The sequence below is a fragment of the Macaca nemestrina genome, chromosome 1 (assembly GCF_043159975.1).
Source record: "Macaca nemestrina isolate mMacNem1 chromosome 1, mMacNem.hap1, whole genome shotgun sequence".
NCBI lineage: Eukaryota > Metazoa > Chordata > Mammalia > Primates > Cercopithecidae > Macaca > Macaca nemestrina.
This window is the reverse complement of record NC_092125.1, coordinates 198,495,371-198,516,547: the sequence shown is the minus strand read 5'-3', so window position 1 is coordinate 198,516,547 and position 21,177 is coordinate 198,495,371. Positions and strand designations below refer to the sequence as shown.

At 38.9% G+C, this 21,177-nt stretch overlaps 1 protein-coding gene across 8 annotated transcripts in view; it reads left to right on the top strand.

The window, feature by feature from the left end:
* The window catches only part of LOC105494697 (zinc finger MYM-type containing 4), a 160,181-nt gene extending 139,647 nt beyond the window's left edge, over positions 1-20,534 (top strand). For all 8 annotated transcript variants that reach the window (XM_011763385.3, XM_024796883.2, XM_011763386.3 and 5 more), the window contains 7 exons: positions 3,928-4,099; positions 4,268-4,363; positions 6,876-7,027; positions 12,533-12,644; positions 14,052-14,300; positions 17,027-17,156; positions 18,051-20,534. In XM_011763385.3, the coding sequence (XP_011761687.2) occupies positions 3,928-4,099; positions 4,268-4,363; positions 6,876-7,027; positions 12,533-12,644; positions 14,052-14,300; positions 17,027-17,156; positions 18,051-18,258 (1,119 nt within the window). In that variant the 3' untranslated portion in view covers positions 18,259-20,534. The remainder of the gene's footprint in view (positions 1-3,927; positions 4,100-4,267; positions 4,364-6,875; positions 7,028-12,532; positions 12,645-14,051; positions 14,301-17,026; positions 17,157-18,050) is intronic.
* The last annotated feature ends 643 nt before the right edge of the window (positions 20,535-21,177 follow it).

The window sequence follows — 21,177 nt, the reverse complement described above, 5'->3', positions numbered from 1 at the left end:
TTTTAATACCTCATCTAAAAATGTTTGCATAACTCATAGTAACTAACACATTCTCTTACATTTTCTTCTAGAAGTTTTATAGTTTTAACTTTTATGTTTGTGATCTATTTTGAGGTAATTTTTATGTATGAGTTGTGGCAAGGGTCAAGGTTCATTTTTTGCAAATGGACATCCAGTTGTTCCAGCACTGCCCTTGAAAAAGACTATTCATTCCCCATTGAATTACATTGGCAACTCTGTTAAAAGTCAATCATATATGTATGTGTCAGTCTGTTTCTGAAACTCTCTATTCTATTGACTTATATGTCTATTTTTGTACCAGTACCAACTGTCCTGACTACTGCGATTTTACAGCGAGTCTGGAACTTAAGAGTGTAAATCCTCCAGCTTTGTTCTTCTTAAAATTGTCATTTGCATGTCCATATACATTTTAGAATCAACTTGTCAATTTCTTAAAAAAAAAAAAAATGCCTGGCCGGGCGCGGTGGCTCAAGCCTGTAATCCCAGCACTTTGGGAGGCCGAGACGGGCGGATCACGAGGTCAGGAGATCGAGACCATCCTGGCTAACACGGTGAAACCCCGTCTCTACTAAAAATACAAAAAAAAAACCTAGCCGGGCGAGGTGGCGGCGCCTGTAGTCCCAGCTACTCGGGAGGCTGAGGCAGGAGAATGGCGGGAACCCGGGAGGCGGAGCTTGCAGTGAGCTGAGATCCGGCCACTGCACTCCAGCCCGGGCGGCAGAGCGAGACTCCGTCTCAAAAAAAAAAAAAAAAAAAAAGCCTGCTAGAATTTCAGTTGGGGCTGTCCTGAATCCAGAGAGAGATAATTGACATCTTAGTAATTTTGATTCTTCTAATCTGGAAACATGGTATAGTCCTCCATTACAAGTCTCCGTATATTCTGTTAAGTTTGTCTCATAAGTATTTAAGATATTTTGATGCTGTTGTAAATAGTATTATTTTAAAATTTCATTTTTCACTGAGCACAGTGATCATACCTGTAATCTTAGTACTTTGGGAGGCTAAGGCAGAAGGATTGCTTGAGCTCAGGAGTTTGAGACCAGCTTGGGCAATATAGTGAGACCCCATCTCTACTAAAAATTTTAAAAATTAGCTGGGCATGGTGACACATGCTGGTGGTCCCAGCTACTTGGAGGGCTAAGCTGGGAGAATTGCTTGAGCCTAGGGGGTCGAGGCTGCAGTAAGCCCTGATCGTGCCATTGCACTGTAGTCTAGGCAACAGAGCGAGACCCTGTCTCAAAAAAAAGAAAAACAATTTCATTTTTCGTGTTTCTTACTAGTATATAGAAATATAGATAATTTTTTCTTCTATGATATTTATCTTAGAAATAAAAAAAGAAATATAGGTAATTTTCATGTATTTACTTTGTGTCCTGTAACTTTGCTCAACTCAAATTGTTAGGATTTGCTACTTAGACAATCATTTTATCTGTGAATAAAGACAGTTTTACTTTTTCCTTTGTAATCTGAATGCATTTTCTTTCCTTCTTTTTCTTGTTTTATTGAACTAGCTAGTATCTTCAGTACAATGTTGAATATTAGTAGTGAGAGCAGACCTTTTTGCCTTATTGCTAACCTTACGGTGAAAAAAGTCTTGCAACAGTAAGTATGATGTTACCTATAGGTTTCTCGTAGGTGATTTCTATCAGGTTGAGGAAGTTCCCTTCCCCTCCTAATTCGCTGAAAGTTTTTAAAATCATGATTGGGTATTGAACTTCCTCAGATGGATTTCTTGCATCTTTTGAGGTGATTATCTGGTTTTCCTTTTTTTAAGTCTGTTACAATGGTGAAATACATTGATTTTTCTTGAATGATTAACCTTCCATTCCTGGGATAAACCCTGCTTTTTTCTGTATTTATTATTTTTCTGTGTTGCTGGATTTGGTTTGCTAATATTCTGTGAAGGTTTTTTGTTGTTGTTGTTTTATTTTGAGACGGAGTCTTGCGCTGTCACCCAGGATGGAGTGCGATGGCGTGATCTCAGCTCACTGCAACCTCCGCCTCCTGGGTTTAAGCAGTTCTCCTGCCTCAGCCTCCCAAGTAGCTGGAATTACAGGTGCCCACCACCATGCCTGGATAATTTTTGTATTTTTAGTAGAGACAGGGTATCAACATGTTGGCCAGGCTGGTCTTGAACTCCTGGTCTCAAGTGATCCATGCACCTCGCCCTCCCAAAGTGCTAGGATTACAGGCATGAGCTGCTGCGGCCGGTCCTGTGAAGATTTTAAGTGTCCCTGTTCAAGACAGATATTTACCTGTACTTTATGACTGGTTTTGGTATCAGGGTAATGATGACGTTATAAAATTAGTTAACATTTCTTTTTCTTCTATTTTCTGAAGTACAATTTGTATAATTTCTTTAACTATGATAGAATTTCACTTTGATGGAATTTATTCCATCTGGGAATGGAGTTTTTGTGGGAAGGTTATAAGCTATAAATGCTGTTTCTATGGCTGTTTAGGTTATCTGTTTCTTCTAGAGTAAGCTTAATTAATCTTTCAAGAAGTTTGTCCATTTCATCTAAGTTGTTTAATTTATTGGCATGAGAGTCACAAGTGATCCACCTGCCTCAGCCTCCCACAGTGTTGGGATTACAGGCGTGAGCCACTACACTCAGCTTGGGTTTTAATTTGGATTTCCTTTTCTGGTTTTTTGTTTGTTTGTTTTTAGATAGGGTCTCCACTCAGTTACCCAGGCTGGAGTGCAGTGGCATAATCATGGCTCACTGCAGCCTCAACCTCCCGGGCTCAGGTGATCCTTCCACCTCAGACTCCCAGATGTGTGCCACCATGCCTGGCTAATTTTTTAATTTTTTGTAGAGACAGGGTCTTGCCATGTTGCCCAGGCTGATCTTGAACTCCTGGGCTCAGTCTGCCCACTCAGGCCTCCCAGAGTGCTGGCGTTACAGGTATGGGCCATTGCACTTGGCCTGCCTTTTCTAGTTTCTTAATATAGAAGCTTAGGTTATGGATTATACACTTTTAAATAATTTTCTTATTGAAACATTTTAATACTACAAATGTCCCTTTAAGTACTGTTTTAGTTCCATCACAGAAATTTTGTTAAATTTTATTTTCATTTTTCTTTAAGTTCAAAATGTTTTGTGATTGCATGTGTCCTTTCTTCTTTGACCCATAGAGCTGTTTAATTTATGATTTTGGAGGATTTTTTTGGACATCAGTGCATCATTGGTTTCTATTTTAATTTCATTGTAGTTAGATAATTTGTTGAGGCTTGTTTTATAGCACAGAATATGATCTGTTTACATGTTTCATTAAATAGACCTGAGTGGTAATAATAGTGATTCATACCTGATTAGGTGAGTCTATATCTGGAACATAGTAAATACCCAAATGTTAGTGACTATTACAGTGTGCTCGTCTACATTTAAACTTTTTCTTTCTTCTTTCCTCATATGGATTGGATTAAATAATCTCTAAGGCCCTTTTTTGCTCTAAGAACTCCAAATCTTTTTTTTTTTCTTTTTTTTTTTTGAGACGGAGTCTCACTCTGTCGCCCAGGCTGGAGTGCAGTGACGTGATCTCGGCTCACTGCAACCTCCACCTCCCGGGTTCACCACATTCTCTTGCCTCAGCCTCCCGAGTACCTGGGACTACAGGCGCCCGCCACCACGCCTGGCTAATGTTTTGTATTTTTAGTAGAGACGGGGTTTCACTGTGTTAGCCAGGATGGTCTCAATCTCCTGACCTCGTGATCCGCCCACCTCGGCCTCCCAAAGAGCTGGGATTACAGGCATGAGCCACCATGCCCAGCCAGAATCTTTAGGATATAAAACTAAATTCTATATTCTACAAATGTATATACCCTTTCCAGCTTTGAGATCCCTGACTCTTAAAAATCCAAAACTAAATTTTATGTTCTGTAAATTTTTGGAATTCTTACAGGGACGGAAGAAGTCTATAGTGGCTGTGGAGCCCAGGAGTCTTATTCAAGGAGCCTTTCAAGGCTGCTCAGTGTCCGGGATGACACTGAAGTACATGTATGGGGTAAATGCTTGGAAGAACTGGGTTCAGTGGAAAAATGCCAAGGAAGAGCAGGGGGATCTAAAATGTGGAGGTAAGTGCACAGCATGAATTGTGTCTTGATTTAGGCAGGGGGAAATAGACAGATAAGCTACTGAAAAGGGATACATTTTAGGTCAGAAGCCTATAAAACTGGTTTGGGCTTTACTTAATTTTTTCTGCATTTGTTTTTAAACTTTTCTTTTGTTTCTCTCCTTGTCAGGGGTTGAACAGGCCTCATCTAGCCCACGTTCTGACCCCTTAGGAAGTACTCAAGACCATGCACTCTCTCAAGAATCCTCAGAGCCAGGCTGTAGAGGTAAAATGTGTTTCTCTCCATTTGGTATGAATTATTTATAGATTATTGCCAATTTAAATTTGTAAGTTGAATATTTAAAATTCTTTAAAATTTGGAGTTTTAGAGAAATTAATCTTAACCCGTTTTAAGGAGGTCGTTATAAGGGTAAGGTTATGTCTTCTGATCTTGAGCTTATTATGCAAATATAAGGAATTTTGTTTCATTTTTGACACTGTGCAAGTGCCTCAAAATACATCTTCTTGAGCCCTGCGTCTGTATAGTAATCCATGTGGAGCCCAGTATTGTTTTTTTGTTTTTTTTTTTAAAAGAAAAAGACCTGGAAAATAGGAATTTTTCCTTACAGTGAGATCTATATAACTGACAATGTTTGTGTGTTTCACTTCAGCTGCCAGGAAATTTGGGATTACATGAACATTTCAAATAAATCAATAGTATATAATTTTAAGGCCCACATTAGTTTTCATTTTTCACTACTTTTGACACCCTATTCTAAATTTTTGTTTCACTTTATCTTTTGCTTTTAATTTGTGTTTTATGTAAGATACTTGTACAATCTTTATGGAATGAGATGGGGAGGAATGGATGAATATATCCATGTAACTTGATTTTATTCCACTTTCCAACTATACCTTCTTTCTGTCTTAAACCTAGGTGATGATATGCACTCTTGGCTTCACTCTAGTCTACCCTGTTGGTTTTAGGGCACATGTAACTGTCCTTATTGAAACACTTAGTTGCTGCTGTGGGCAGTGACTAACTTGTTGAGTTCCTTTAGATCAAGTGTAATTTGTCTCTCCAAAGCTATGTAAATACACTCCTGTTGTGGAGATTTACTAGGCCATTAACCACCTAGTAGTATGTTTTAAGTTAAAAGAGCAACCTGCTGGGTGCAGTGGCTCATACTTGTAATCCCAGCACTGTAGGAGGCTGAAGCAGGAGGATCTCTTAAGCCCAAAAGTTCTGAGGCTGCAGGGAGCTACAGTTGCACCATTGCACTCCAGCCTGAGCATCAGAGCGAGACCCTGTCTCTAAAAAACATAAAAATAAAACAAAAAAAGCTGGGGAAGGGTGATAGTACAAATAGAGAGGTAATACTGCTTTAGACTACTAAGCCTAAATGCAGTTGTTACAGGGGATGGCAACCCATTTCTACCACTCTTTCACTGAGAAAATACTTACTGAATATCTCTTACATAGCAGGTATGAAGCTAGGAGCTAGGGTGAAAAAGTCAAACATGGTCTGTGTGCTCATGAAATACCGCTTGCTTTAGCTAAAACCAACTCACAGGAGCCATGTGTATGTAATCTTATCTAAATGCAGAAGAGCAGTGACTACAAAGGGTGTTTTAATCTTGGCCCCACAATGTGGATCAACATCTTGTAGTAGGACCTCTACAGATCAAATTGGATAACTCCCCTGCTCAAAATTTATTCAGCTCATTGTCTGCAGTCTTAATATGAGAAATGAGGCTGATCACGATCTGCCCTTGCCTGCCCTTCTTGCCTTGTCCTATACACCTAAGTCCCCTAAACCTTTTCAGCCTGTGACCCAGCAAAGGGAATACTGTATTCTAGCATTTCCAAAGGCAAGAGGGTGTTATTCATTATTTGAGGTGTTCTGTATTCAAATAAATATGAGCTGAAGAAAGTTAAACAGCTGGTCGGGTGTAGTGGCTCACACCTGTAATCCCAGCACTTTGGGAGGCTGAGGCGGGCGGATCACCAGAGGTCAGGAGTTTGAGACCAGCCTGACCAACATGGAGAAACCCCGTCTCTACTAAAAATACAAAATTAGCTAGGCATGGTGGTGCATGCCTGACTCCCAGCTACTCGGGAGACTGAGGTAGGAGAATCGCTTGAACCCAGCAGGTGGAGTTGCAGTGAGCCGAGATTGTGCCATTGCACTCCAGCCTGGGCAATAAAAGCGAAACTCCATCTCAAAAAAAAAAAAAAGAGAAAGTTGAATAGCTTTCTTTTTTGCAGATATACTCAGAGCCTTTAATGTGCCATTAAGCACTGTGAATTCTTCAGAGACAAATATAGTGTCTTGTGTTTTCTGAATATCAAATCTTAGAAACCCAGTGTTCTCCAGCTCTCACATAAGACTAGTGTTTTGTGGACTATACTTTGGGAAGCCTTTTTGTGTATCCTCAGATTGGAATTCTTTACCTATCTACCTGTTTAACTCTTCCTCACCTTTTAAGGTCTAGCTCCAGTGTCACGTTTCCCAGAATCTAACCTGATTCTTCCCTGTTGGATAGCCCTCATTTGCTTTCATAGAATGCCATTTAAAGAAAGCCTCTGTCATAGCACGTATTGCACCGCATGCACTGGTCTTTATTTCCCTAACTGAAGTAGACTTGAGATCAGAATCTGTCTTTAATCCATATGCCCACTAGTCTGCACCACAGTGCCTGGGGCACAGTAGCGTTCAATGTTTATTCAGTTAATCAAGTAATGCTACTATGTTTGTTAAAAGTTAATGTTTCAGATGTTTTCTACCTTTCCACAGTCCGCTCTGTCAAGCTGAAGGAAGATATTCTGTCCTGCACTTTTGCTGAGTTGAGTTTGGGTTTATGCCAGTTTATCCAAGAGGTGCGGAGACCAAATGGTGAAAAATATGATCCAGACAGTATCTTATACTTGTGCCTTGGAATTCAACAGGTATCAAGTTAAACATATGGATTCTTCAACCTAGCAAATCCATTGACCTGAATATGTCCCCACAGAAATTACATGCACATGTACACACCCAGATATGTACTGGTATTTTCATTGGAACATTGTTTTTAACAACAACAAATTGGAAACCGCTGAAGTGTTAATCAAGCTTTGTCGATCCATCAACTATAATATGTCCATACTGTGGAATACTGTAAAATAGTTAAAAAGGAATGGCTCGCTTCTGTATTTATTGACCTAGGAAATTCTTAAGGGCATATATTTTAAAAAGTAACTTTCAGGGCCAGGTGTGGTGGCTCACGCCTGTATTCCTAGCACTTTGGGAGGCTGAGATGGGAGTATCACTTGAGGCCAGTGATTCAAGACCAGCCTGGGCAACACAGGGAGACACTGTCTCTACAAAAACTAAAAAATTAGCCAGGTATGGTGGTGTATGCCTCCACTCCCAGCTACTCAGGAGGAGGAGGCAGGAGGATCACCTGAGCCCCAAGTTTAAGGCTGCAGTAAGCCATTGGAGCTCCAGCCTAAGTGGCAGAGTGAGAACCTGAGGAAAAACAAAAAAGTAACTTGCAGAATTACATGTATAGTGTGATTATTATGGGAAAATATGCATAACATAAAATTTACCACTTTAAAGTTTACAGTTCAGGAGGACTAATAAGTACATTCTTAATGTGCAGTCATCACCGCTGTCTGAATATAACTTTATGACTCCAAAGGGAAACCTCAAACCCATTTAGTAGTCACTCCCCATTACTCTCTCCACCCATCCCTGGCAACTATAAATCTGCTTTCTGTCTCTCTGGACTTGCATATTCTGGATATTTCGTATCAGTGGGTTCATACACTGTGTGGCCTTTCGTGTCTGGTTTCTTTCCCTTAGCATTGTTTTCAAGGTTTATCCATATTTTAGCATGCATCAATATAGCACTCCTTTTTATGACTGAATAATATTCTATCATATGGATATACCACATGTTGTTTATCCATTCATCCACTGATGGACATTTGAGGTTCCACCTTTTGGTGATTGTGAATACACTGCTGTGAACATTCATGTACAGGTTTTTGTTTGAACACCTGTTTTCAATTCTTTTGCCATATATGCTCAGGAGTGGAATTGCTGAGTCTTTTAACTATGACTGAGTTGTTGAGGAACCACTTTGTTTTCCAAAGTGGCAGCACCATTTTACATTTCCAACAGCAGTGTGTGAAGATTCCAGTATCTCCACATTCTTGCTATAACATTTGTTAATTTCTGTTTTTTTTTGTTTGTTTGTTTTTTTAAACAAACATCCTGGTGGTTATGAAATGATATCTCATTGTATTTTTAATTTGCATTTTCCTAATGACATTGGGAATCTTTTCATGTACTTTTTGACCATGTGTATATCTTCTTTGGAGAAATGTCTATTTAAATCCTGTCTTAGTCTGTTTGTATTGCCATAGGGGAGTACCTGAGACTGGGTAATTTATAAAAAAAATTCTTGGCCGGGCACGGTGGCTCACGCCTGTAATCCCAGCACTTTGGGAGGCCGAGGCGGGTGGATCACGAGGTCAGAAGTTCTAGACCAGCCTGGCCAACATGGTGAAACCCTGTCTCTACTTAGAATACAAAAATTAGCTGGGCATGGTGGCACACGCCTATAGTTCCAGCTATTTGGAAGGCTAAGGCAAGAGAATCGCTTGAACCTGGGAGGCGGAGGTTGCAGTTAGCCGAGGTCGCACCCCTGGGTTACAGAGCAAGACTGTCTCAAAAAAAAAAAAAAAGAAAAGAAAAAAGAAATTCTCATGCAGAATCATGGCTTATGGATCTGCAAGCTGTACAAGAAACATGGCGCCAGCATCTGCTTCTGGTGAGGGCTTGGCATCATATCATGGCATCATATAATCATGGCAGAAGGTGAAGGGGGAGCAGGCGTCTCATGGCAAGAGAGTGAGGACGAAGTGCCAGGCTCTTTCTAACAATCAGATCTCACAGTAACTAATAAAGGGAGAACTTCATTACTGGGAGGATGGCAGCAAGCCAGTCATGAGAGATCAGGGCCCCACTTCTAACATTAAGGATCAAATCTCCACATGAGGGCCGGGCGCGGTGGCTCAAGCCTGTAATCCCAGCACTTTGGGAGGCCGAGATGGGTGGATCACGAGGTCAGGAGATCGAGACCATCCTGGCTAACACGGTGAAACCCCATCTCTACTAAAAAATACAAAAAACTAGCCGGGCGAGGTGGCGGGCGCCTGTAGTCCCAGCTACTCAGGAGGCTGAGGCAGGAGAATGGCGGGAACCCGGAAGGCGGAGCTGCAGTGAGCTGAGATCCGGCCACTGCACTCCAGCTTGGGCGACAGAGCGAGACTCTGTCTCCAAAAAAAAAAAAAAAAAAAAAAAAAAAAAAAAAAAAAATCTCCACATGAGGTTTGGAAGGGACACATATCTCAACTATATCAAGTCTTTTGCCTAATTTTTAATTGCATTGTCTTTTTGTCACCGTGTTGTAGAAACTATATATATTCTAGATATTGAACTTTTATCAGATATGTGATTTGCAAATATTTTCTCCCGTTTTCTGGATTTTCCTTTCACTCTCTTGGTATAGTATACTTTGAATCACAACTTCTTTTATTTTTAATGAAGTTCAATTTTTTTTGTTCTTCCTCTTCTTTTCCTTTCTCTTTTCTTTTTATTGTCTGTGCTTTTGGTGTTATATCTAGGAATCCATTGCCACATTCAAGGATATGAAGATTTAAGCCTCTTTTCTTCAGAGAGTTTTATGATTTTAGCTCTTATATTTAGGTCGTTGATTTATTTTGAGTTAATTTTTGTATCTGGTATGAGCTAGGGTCTACCTTCATTCTTTTGTATGTGGTTATTCAGTTCTCTCAGCTCCATTTGTTGAAGAGACTGTTCTTTACCCATTGTATAGGCTTGATACCCTTGTAGGAAATCTTTTGACCAAAGATAGGTGGGTTTAATTTGGACTCTCAGTTCGAATCCATTTTTCTATAGATGGCTATTTTTAGGGCAGTACACAATTTTGAAACTTACACCATAGCTTTGTAGTAAGTTTTGAAATCAGGAAGTGAGGTTCCTCAAAATTCTTTTGGCTATTCAAGGTCCTTTGAAATTCTATGTGAATTTCAGGATGGGTTTTTCCATTTCTGCAAAAAAAGGCCGTTGGATTTTGATATGATTGCAGTGAATCTATAAATTGATTTGGAGAATATTGCCATTTTAACATTATTAAATCTTCTGTTCTGTGAGTACAGGATGTCTTTCCGTTTATTTATTTTTATTTTTTGGAGACGGAGTTTCACTCTTGTTGCCCAGGCTGGAGTGCAATGGAGCGATCTCGGCTCACCACAACCTCTGCCTCCCAGATTCAAGCAATGCTCCTGCCTCAGCCTCCCAAGTAGCTGGGATTACAGGCCTGCGCCACCATGCCTGGCAATTTTTGTATTTTTAGTAGAGACGGGGTTTCTCCATGTTGAAGCTGGTCTCAAACTCCTGACCTCAGGTGATCTGCCCGCCTCGGCCTCCCAAAGTGCTGGGATTACAGGCGTGAGCCACCGTGCCCGGCCTGTCTTTCCATTTATTTAGTTTTTAATTTTTGCTTTCAGCAGTTTTTTGTGGTTTTAAGTGTGTAAGTCTTACATCATTTTGGTTACATTTCTTCTCAAGTATTTTATTCTTTATGATGCTTTGGTAAACATGGAACTTTCTTAATTTCCTGTTTGGATTGTTCATTGCTAGCTTGAAAGACAACTGATTTTTTGTGTGTTACTTACATGCTGCAACTTTGCCGGATTCACTTATTAGCTCTAATAATTCATTTTTCTGTGCATTCTCTAGGATTTTCTATATATAGGATTCTGTCATCCACAACTAGAGATAATTTTTCTTCTTTCTTTCCTATTTGAATGCGTTATATTTATTTTTCTTGCCTGCTGCTCTGCTAGGACTCACAGCACAGTGTTGAAGAAGAATGGCAAGGACAGGCATTTTTGTCTTGTTCCTGGTTAAGGGGGAGGAGAGTTTTCTTAAAAAACTTGTATGTTGTGTTACATGTACTGATATATTTCTGTAACTGTACAAAACTCACCTCTGTATAAAGGAATTTCTTAAGGATTGGAAATATTTTTGCATATGAATAGTAGTTGACTTTGTGTGATGGGTTTGAATAGTCTACTTTTATTTTGAACTTTTTCAATAATGAAGATATATTTTTAAGCTTGAAAATGACTATATTAAAAGAAGAAAAAGAAGAATACTATTTAACAACAAACTGTAATCTGCCAATAAGATCATAAATTGCCTTTGAGGAGGCCTCATAAAAATGCCTATTGAAGTGGTAATTTTTATTAGCCAGAGTAAATTTAAACGGAAATAATTTTCTCCAAATCATACATAGAAATACAAGAAACCAAGATAGCCACGGAAATATAAATTAAAAATACGAAATCTTAAAAACACCAAAATACTTTTATCATGTAATTACATGCTGCCTTGGATTCTATTACCACTCATGGTGTATCCCTGTCTCAGTTGATTTTATCTGACCTGCACCGTCAGTACTTTTTAAAAGAGACAGGGTCTTGCTCTGTTGCCCAGGCTGAAGTGCAGTGATATGATCATAGCTCACTGCAGTTTCAGACTCCCAGGTTCAAACAACCCTCCTGCCTCGGACTCCCAAGCAGTTAGGACTACAGGCATGCACCACCACCCCTGGCTATTTGTTTTTAAATTTTTTGTAGAGATGGGTCTCACTATGTTGCCCAGGCTAGTCTTGCGCTGTTGACCTCAAGTGATCCTCTCACGTTGGCCTCCCAAAGCACTGGGATTACCATTCCTGGCTCAATACATTTTTAAACTATAGCTATTCTTTTTGTTCTAGCCCATGATATGGTTATTGATGGTTATAATTAACATAGTTTAATGTCCTATAATTAGACTCGAACTTTTTTGAGGGCTAGGTTGTGGGGCAGAGAGTTGAGAGCTATAGTTAGAAGGCTCCAAATAAATAGTTTTTAAATTTGGGTTTCCTCAGGTCAACTGACATTAACCAACTATGTTATTGCAAGAAATGATCTTGTATCTAGGGTAAAAAACAAAAGAGCACATGTGCAGATACACATCATGAATCAGGAAAACATGATTTGGAACATGTGCATTGGAACCAATTTTTAGTATGTCAGTTTTAGGAACTAAGTAAAGGGTTCTTTATAATACTTCTGTACCATCCATGTTTTAAAAGGAAATAAAAAACTTTACCTTGCAAGGTCATTGCTGAAGATAATGTGTTAACACGAGAAGGAGTTTTAGCTTGAATTCTAGTGTTTTAACAACTATCTCTAAAGTACTGAGAGGTTGAACATGGTTTATAATATAGTAAGGGCAAAAATTAAGGGTAAACTGTATTTCTTACAATAATTTTTAAGAACTCATGTTTTCTTTTTATCAACATGTATATGTTCTTTTTTTTCTTGTAGTACCTGTTTGAAAATGGTAGAATAGATAACATTTTTACTGAGCCCTATTCCAGATTTATGATTGAACTTACCAAACTCTTGAAAATATGGGAACCTACAATACTTCCTAATGGTAGGGTGATTTTTTTTTTTATTGTTTTCATGATACGCTTTCTTAAATTGCTTAAGTTTCATGGTTATCTTTTAAAAAATTGTTCATTTTTATTTCTGTCCAGATTTATAGCATATTTGGACTTCTGAGGAGAAGGTCTTTGGTTTATTGTTGATTGTTTTAGGAAAACTGTACATTTCATATAGCACGTATATAGATACTAATTGCAAAAAATATAAAATAATTTGAAGTTACATTTACCTTTTTAGAAGACATTTTTGATCTGGTAGCATTGGTGTAGCTTTCACATATCATATCTGCTAACAGTGGACCTTTTTTAGTAGTTTGTGTGTATACTGAACTGTTGTTAAGAGTATACTGAACTGTTAAGAGAGTTAAGTCCTCGTCCTTGAATTATCATTGACCAGATATCGTCAGACAAGTCCATAATTCACTCCAAGTCTCAGGCTGAGGTGAGTGAAGAGGTTCGATGTTATGCTTAGTAATATGTGCAGCTTTCTGTCGGGCTGCAGAGCCCCTTTCACAGTAAGCTTAATGATCTCCAACAGGAGTTTGCAAACTGTGGTCCATGGGCCAAATCTGGCCTGCTCCCTGTTTTGCAGTCTATGAGCTGAAAATTGGTTTTACATTTTTAAATAGTTGGGAAACTTTATTTAAGGATTCCTATTTCATCATGTGAAAATTATATTAAATTCATGGCTGGGTGTGGTGGCTCACACCTGTAGTCCCAGGTGTGACTTTGGAAGGCTGAGGCAGGAGGATCACTTGAGCCCAGGGGTTCAAGATCAGCCTGGGCAACATGGTGAAACTCTGTCTCTACAAAAAATACAAAAAAATTACGTGGGCATGGTGGTGGTACCTTTAGTCCCAGCTACTCAGGAGGCTGAGGTGGGAGAAGCACCTGAGCCCAGGAGTTTGATGCTACAGTGAGCCCTGATCATGCCTCTGCACTCCAGCCTGAGTGACAGAGTGAGACCCTGTCTCAAAAAAAAAAGAAAAGAAAAGAAAAGGAAAAATTATATGACTATAAATAAATTTTACTGGCATATAGCTCTGCCTGTTTATGTGTTCTCTACAGCTTCTTATTTTCTACAGCAACAGCATTGTTCAGAGCCTATATGGCCTACACATCCCAAAATATTTACCTTCTGGCCTTTTATAAAGACAGCTTAACCCCTAATCTAAAATATCAATAGATTAAAACGGTTTCGGGAGACTCTCACAGTGTCTACTTGAGTGCAGTCATCTCCCTTTTTCTTTGTGGTGCCTTTTCTGGTTTTCTGCATAAGGAAGAGGGGAAAGAGGAATAATCAATCTTTCTGTCTCCATGTCCTAGAATTTGAGAGATTACTTAGTCTTTTTTAGCAGGAGCTCAGTACTCTTTCTTGTACCCCTTCTTCTGTCTAGGTTACATGTTCTCTCGCATTGAAGAAGAGCATTTGTGGGAGTGCAAACAGCTGGGCGCTTACTCGCCAATCGTCCTTTTAAACACCCTCCTTTTCTTCAATACCAAATACTTCCAACTAAAGAATGTTACTGAGCACTTGAAGCTTTCCTTTGCCCATGTGATGAGACGGACCAGGACTCTGAAGTACAGTACCAAGATGACATATCTGAGGTTCTTCCCACCTCTACAGAAGCAGGAGTCAGAACCAGGTATGGGATGCTGTTTGTCAGATTTCTCTTTACAGTCTTAGTAGTAATACTAAAATAGAGAGTTACTGCAGAAGGGTAATTATAAATGCGAGATGTGAAAAGTGTAGCTTTATTTTAACATTTGAATATTTTTCTCTATTGTCAGAGAGTGGTCGAAGGCTGGCCTCAAAGTGAGAAGAATCACGTGCTTCAGTATACTTTCACTGGCTTTTAAATTAGAAATTTTGATTTAATTGGGTAGAGCTCAAATAGCCTGCATTTTAAAACTTCTCAGGGAATTAAAAAATACAAGCAGGGTTGAGAATCACTGATTTACTAGCACCAGATGAGTCAATCACTAGTTAAACCTGCAGAACTTTTAGTCCATTGCTTCTAAATCTTTTTTTGACCAGAGCCCCTCTTTTTAGTTAACATTGTGAAATTCTGAAGGAACTTAAAAGCTGACCTACAATATACCGCTTTTGTACACAATAGAATAATAGCAGTGACAATTTTATTAGAAAGTTTATTGTCTTGCATTTCAAAAATAGCCCATTAAATAACAGTTTGTTTTTAATGTTTAAAAAATTAATCTTGGTATTACAGGATTCGAAATTAAATTTATTATTTTTGAACAGAATCGTAAGTCCTGAACTTCCCAAAATCAGTTTCTAAGAGTGAAATACATTTTTTGAGTGTGAGAATTTAAATCACTGAAACTAAAATCTGTATTTGTGATGTTCAACTTCGTATAAACTTTTTTCTGAATTGTTCATTTACTAAGATTCTTTTTCACCTAATGTCTGTGTCCTGTTTCCTTAGTTTTATATATATGTTTTTTATATATAGTTTTACATATATGTAACCCACTTTGTATTCTTGATTTTTTTTTTTTTTTTTTGAGATGGAGTCTCACTCTGTCACCCAGGCTGGAGTTCTGTGGTGTGATCTCAGCTCACTGCAACCTTCGCCTCCCAGGCTCAAGCGATTCTCCTGCCTCAGCCTCCCGAGTAGCTGGGATTACAGGTGTGTGCTACCACGCCTGGCTAATTTTTGTATTTTTAGTAGAGACAGGGTTTCACCATGTTGGGCAAGCTGGTCTCGAACTCCTGACCTCAGGTGATCCACCCGCCTCGGCCTCTCAAAGTGCTGGGATTACAGGCATGAGCCACTGCGCCCAGCCTCAGTTGATATTATTTCCCTGTTTGGGAAACAGGATAATGTTTCCCTGTTTGCTGATTAGGTGCTTGACATGATTAGTAATAAATTCAGCTTGTTTTCTAAGTGAGTAACTAGCAAAGTCTTTCTATTTAGGTAGCTTCTAAATGGAAAACAGGTGAATTTTGTTAAAGTACTAATGCAGGAAGCTGGGGAAAGTCCTATACCAGTTGTTAAGAGCAGATACAGGCTGAGTGCAGTGGCTCATGCTTGTAATCCCAATATTTTGGGGGGCTCATGCGGGAGGATTGCTTGACCCCAGGAGTTCGAGGCTGTAGTGAGCTGTGATGGAGCCACTGCACTCTAGCCTGGGCAACAGAGTGAGACCCTGTCTCCCCCCCAAAAAAGAAAACCTTTTTTCCTTGGGTCCATCTAGTGTTCTCTTGAGGAGTGAATGTAAAAAGTGGGAAAGAAATAGCCCACTTTCCATATCTTCACCCTGACTTCCTTATATAATGCTTGGTCTCTGCAAAATACTGTTGGGGAAAAACGGTTTGTTCTTTTCTTACCAAATAGTAACTCTACTGATAATTTCTCTTCCCAAAAAAGATGCCATTTCTCACAGTATTCGAACAAATAAATTTGAGCAGATGCCCAGTACTAGTGCCTCACAGTAGAAATATTCTCATAGAGATGACAGCTTCTGCTAGGTTCAGTGGCTTGTACCTGTAGTCCCAGCTACTCCAAAGGCTGAGGCGGGAGGATCACTTGAACCCAGGAGTTCAAGGCTGTGGAGATTCAAGGCTGCTGTGATCATACCATCATACTCCAGGCTGGGCAACAGAGTGAGACCCTGTCTCTTAAAAGAGAGATGGTGGCCGGGTGCGGTGGCTTATGCCTGTAATCCCAGCACTTTGGGAGGCCGAGGTGGGCGGATCACCTGGGGTCAGGAGTTTGAGACCAGACTGGCCAACATGGCGGAACCCCGTCTCTACTAAAAATACAAAAAAATTAGCCGGACGTGGTGGCAGGCACCTGTAATCCCAGCTACTCGGGAGGCTGAGGCAGGAGAATCACTTGAACCTGGGAGGTGGAGGTTGCAGTGAGCGGAGATCACACCATTGCACTCCAGCCTGGGCAAGAAGAGCAAAGCTCCATCTCAAAGAGAAAAAAAAAAAGAGATGGCAACTTCTGTCTTGATCTCTACTGTAGGAGAAGAACATGCAGAACCCTTCTTTCTGCTTTATCTTGCTATGTCTTAGGAACCCTGTGCCTACTAAAGTTTATTAATAAAGTCAGGCTCAGAATAGAGACATTCTCCAGTGCCATACTTTTTGTCATGGTGTCCCCACATTGGTGAGCAGGGCAACATAAAATTTATAGGATAGGGACTTTGTTTAATGCCATAGAACCCAACACTTAAAATAATGTCTGGCACCTTCATAGGCACTCAGTATTTGTTGAATGAGTGTGAGTGAAAGGGAGGAAATGACAAAGTTCTGGCTGCGAAGCAAAGCTCATTGGCGTCTTGAGACTCAAAGAACAGACTTTTCTAATATAATCCTTTGATTATTATTTCCTGTCTCAAGATAAACTGACTGTTGGCAAGAGGAAACGAAATGAAGATGATGAGGTTCCAGTTGGGGTGGAGATGGCAGAGAATACTGACAATCCACTAAGATGCCCAGTCCGACTTTATGAGTTTTACCTGTCAAAATGGTAATCTTTCTCTGAACTAAATATAGTGCACTGAGAAGGCAGTTAACATATTTTGGATTTCAGATGCTTGAACATCAGAAAAGTAGCTGGCCCGTGACTTTAGACAAGGGTTTACCATGAATTTTTTCCCCATTGTCCTATCTATATGGATTTTGAACCACAAAACAAATTACCTTGTCTTCATAATTATTTTAGGAAAATGTCTTCAAAAGCAAGAATCGCTGCTATTGTTTGATCTTTACAACTGTCGTACAACCTTTATGTGATACCTAATCTGTAGTTATTTCGTTATTTGTATAGAAAAGAAATTTTGTTTTGCTAAAGCTATAATAGAAAAACAATTTTTAAGGAATTGAAATTTTCTAGGTAGTCCTTTTCTTAGAGAAACTTTATGATTTTAGAGCTGTAACACTTTTTTTCCTGAAAGAACTGTAATAGCTGCGTTTGCCCTTTGATAATGTGTACTGAGTGCCCTCGGGGTTCATTCCAGGATATTGGGCACTTCCAGTATGAGGTTCTTAGCCGTAGTGTCACATGTGAGCTGACTTTTTTGTTGCTCTTAATAATGTTTGAAGTACTAAAGTTTGTGATTTACACTTTGTCTCATATTAACTTTATACTCACTTCCAATCCAATGGGATTTCAGTTTATTCCTGGGAGGAAATATTCCTGTAAACTCTTTATCTCTGTGGGTACATTGCTTTCGCCATTGTGAGTCACAGTGGAGAAAAGTTGAGAGCCATATTAGGTTGGTGCAAAAATAATTGCAGTTTTTGCCCTTTTAATTACTTTTAATGGCAAAAACCTCAGTTTACTTAAGAATAGTACATATTTCCTATACTCTCTGATTTCTAATTTTCTTTTTTCTCTTTTTTTTTTTGTTCCTGTGGATAGTTCTGAAAGTGTGAAGCAGAGGAATGATGTGTTTTACCTTCAACCTGAGCGCTCCTGTGTCCCGAATAGCCCCATGTGGTACTCCACATTCCCGATAGACCCTGGAACCCTGGACACCATGTTAACACGTATTCTCATGGTGAGGGAGGTACATGAAGAACTTGCCAAAGCCAAATCTGAAGACTCTGATGTTGAATTATCAGATTAAGACGGAAGTGAGGTTCTTATTTTCATACATATTGGTATGCACCAAACTGTGAATGCATCCAGCTGTTGGAAAGCGATGTATAAGTCCGAGTCCTCTTGACTTGACTATAAGATCATGGAAAACAGATGACTTGTGAACCCCACAGTGTGGATGTGCAAATGAAAATTGAAGGAAAGAATATGAACTGAGAAATGTTCTTTGGCAGTGATATAGTTCGTAGACATCTTCAGAATGACTAATTTCTCCGAGTGGTGCATAATCTTATTTTGTTTGGGAGTAACAAATTGTGGAATATTTTTAAGGAAAACTGTTGTATAAAACTCTACCATAGTAACCTTAGACCTTAGAGAGGTAGCTTTGGAGTGAAACTTTGGCTGCAATAGGCTACTTGGGCAAGCCCTCCGTAAAAGTCAGAGGAGAGATCAGTACAGAGCTAAGAGTAACATCAAATGAGGACTGTGGGACCCAGATTTGAAGACCCAATAAAAATACTCAACTTTTTAAAAAAGATAGTGAAGTGGTCTTGATTGATTTTGATTTTCACTGCCAAGCCAATCATGTGAAGGACAGAAGCTTTTACCGTGGGCCCCTCACATCAGGGAAGACGACCTTCACTGCTGTTAACAGTAATGTGTCCCTTTCATTTTCTGGGTCAAGCTTTCTCAGCGGTGGGTCTGGATGTGGGTAAACTAAGGTAAAGGGGATGATATTCCACAAGCTAATTATGCACACAGAAAATCTGTGGAGCCTATCAGACCCCAAGTGTCTTGAAATGTTTGTAAAAACCCACTAAAATGCCCACTTCTCTGGGTGTGGGCCCTCTTGCTGCTGTCTCACAGCCTGAGCTGTGGTACACAGAAATGGGGGTTCTCCTTTTATTTTCACTTTTTTCCCAATGGCAGCTTTTCTCCCATTGTTTTACCCTCCTACTTCCCAGACAATTCCTCTTATTTTGTCTTTTGCACCAGTTTCTGGAGGCCCTTGTCATTTCAAAAAGGATAGTCTCTTTTCTTACTCTGGCAAACCTGTGAGTGATTCCACAAAGATACAGTATTACTTAGCTATCTGAATTATGGTAGAAAAGGTCCTAGTTAGGTTCCTATACAAAGCATTTGGAAGATGACCTTGTTGCCCTACGAAACTTGAAAATAGGGATTCTGGGGTGAGGATACAAAGACATTGTCTTGCATATCCGTAAGCAGGTCTTAGAGCATTATTCCAAACTCTAGCTGTTTCAGTAGTTCTGTGAGGATTGCAAGTCACAGGTGTGTGTGGCGTATCAGTCCATCTCCCTCATCTCCATTCTCAGTTTCTTCCCCACAAAATTTTGAATCAAAGCTTTTATGACGTTTGCCAATTGCAGAACTTCTTTAGCTAAGGTTAATTTGATGCTATGATAAAACTGAGAGATGTCAAAAAGCCTCTTAGAAATTTTAATCTTGAAAGACTTTTCAGGATATCTCATTTTTTAGGTGGGGGTGACAGGCGTATTTCTTTTTTAACAAATAAAAGGCATTTAAGTAAAACTAAAATGAAAAAAGTAGGCCTTTTGACATTGTGTACTTGATGGTTCTGTCCCTCTGCCTGTAACAAATCTCATTTTTGTTACCAAGAACTGTATGAAAGAAGTAAACCTGCCCCTATTCTGTATGATTAATTCCATCTGTGTTTGTCATTTCTGACTGGAAAACTTCTTACTCCATACCTTGTTTGATATGGAGGACAAATAATTGGATTGTCTGATAAGTCTGCCAATAAACTATCCAGAAATAGCAAGTGTAATAGTCCCCACTATACGAATTTTATGGTTTGTATAAACACTAACATTTTCCCCTTCTGTAGTTGTATGAAGAAACAAATATTGTTAGCATAGTAGATAAATTGTTATGAAATACCAGAAAGAAAAAAAATCTGTATCTTTTACTGAGAACACCCAATACTCAGATAAATGACTGTATCAGGATTTCATTTGCATGTTAGTCCACAGAGTTGCCCAGAACCCTAAATTTATTCATAAGAGAAAATATTGATTAATTATTGGTCATTCCTCATAAGTGTAGCTGTTGTGTGCGTCTGATTTTATTGCTTTTTTAATTTTACGAACATTGTGTAAAATTACATTTTTTTTTTCCAGGGGAGAAAAAAACATCAAACAAAAAGAGAAACATCTAAATCATCCTTTCTGTTCTATTTTGGTTTTTAACCACTTTTAGGTTTTCCCCTTGCAGAAACCACAGAAATATTCCCTTAGAATAAAATAGTATATTTGTATTTGATGGGTGAGTTCTTTTTCTTTATGTCTTAAAAGAATTTGAAATACCTTTTTCTGATTGACCTTATTGGTATGACTCAGCAGTTAGTAAAATTACAAAGAAAGAGAGCAGTTTCCAAGAAAGAAATTGTTTTTTTTACGTAGTCCAGTAAACATATTCTTTCATTGCAAATTCTTTTATTTCCTTTTTTCCTTCAAAAGACTTGTTTTCATATTTAGCTAATTTACTGACTATATTCAAAGTCCCAACAGGTAGAAATATCAGAGGTCATTTATACATATCATTTCAGGCTACCTTTTTTGAGATTTACAAAGCTTGCATCAGTTCACTTTAATGAAATTGTAAGACTAGAATAAAGAATATGTTCATTCTGAAGTATAAATACATGTTTAAAACAGGAATGTAAGACTAAATAGCATTTTCCTTCGACTTCAGAGTTGTCTTGGTATTATGCAGCTGTACTTTCAAATTCCATATCGACTTTCTACCTACCTGCCTTGTGGCAATCCTAAATTTATAAAACAGGTTTTCCCAAAAAGTCTAACATAAAATGAATTTCTATCAATGAATTCAGACTTTAGTTTTCCAAAAATGTCTCCTAGGGTACTGAGTTGAAATTTTAGGAAAGAAGCAATAATACCCTGAA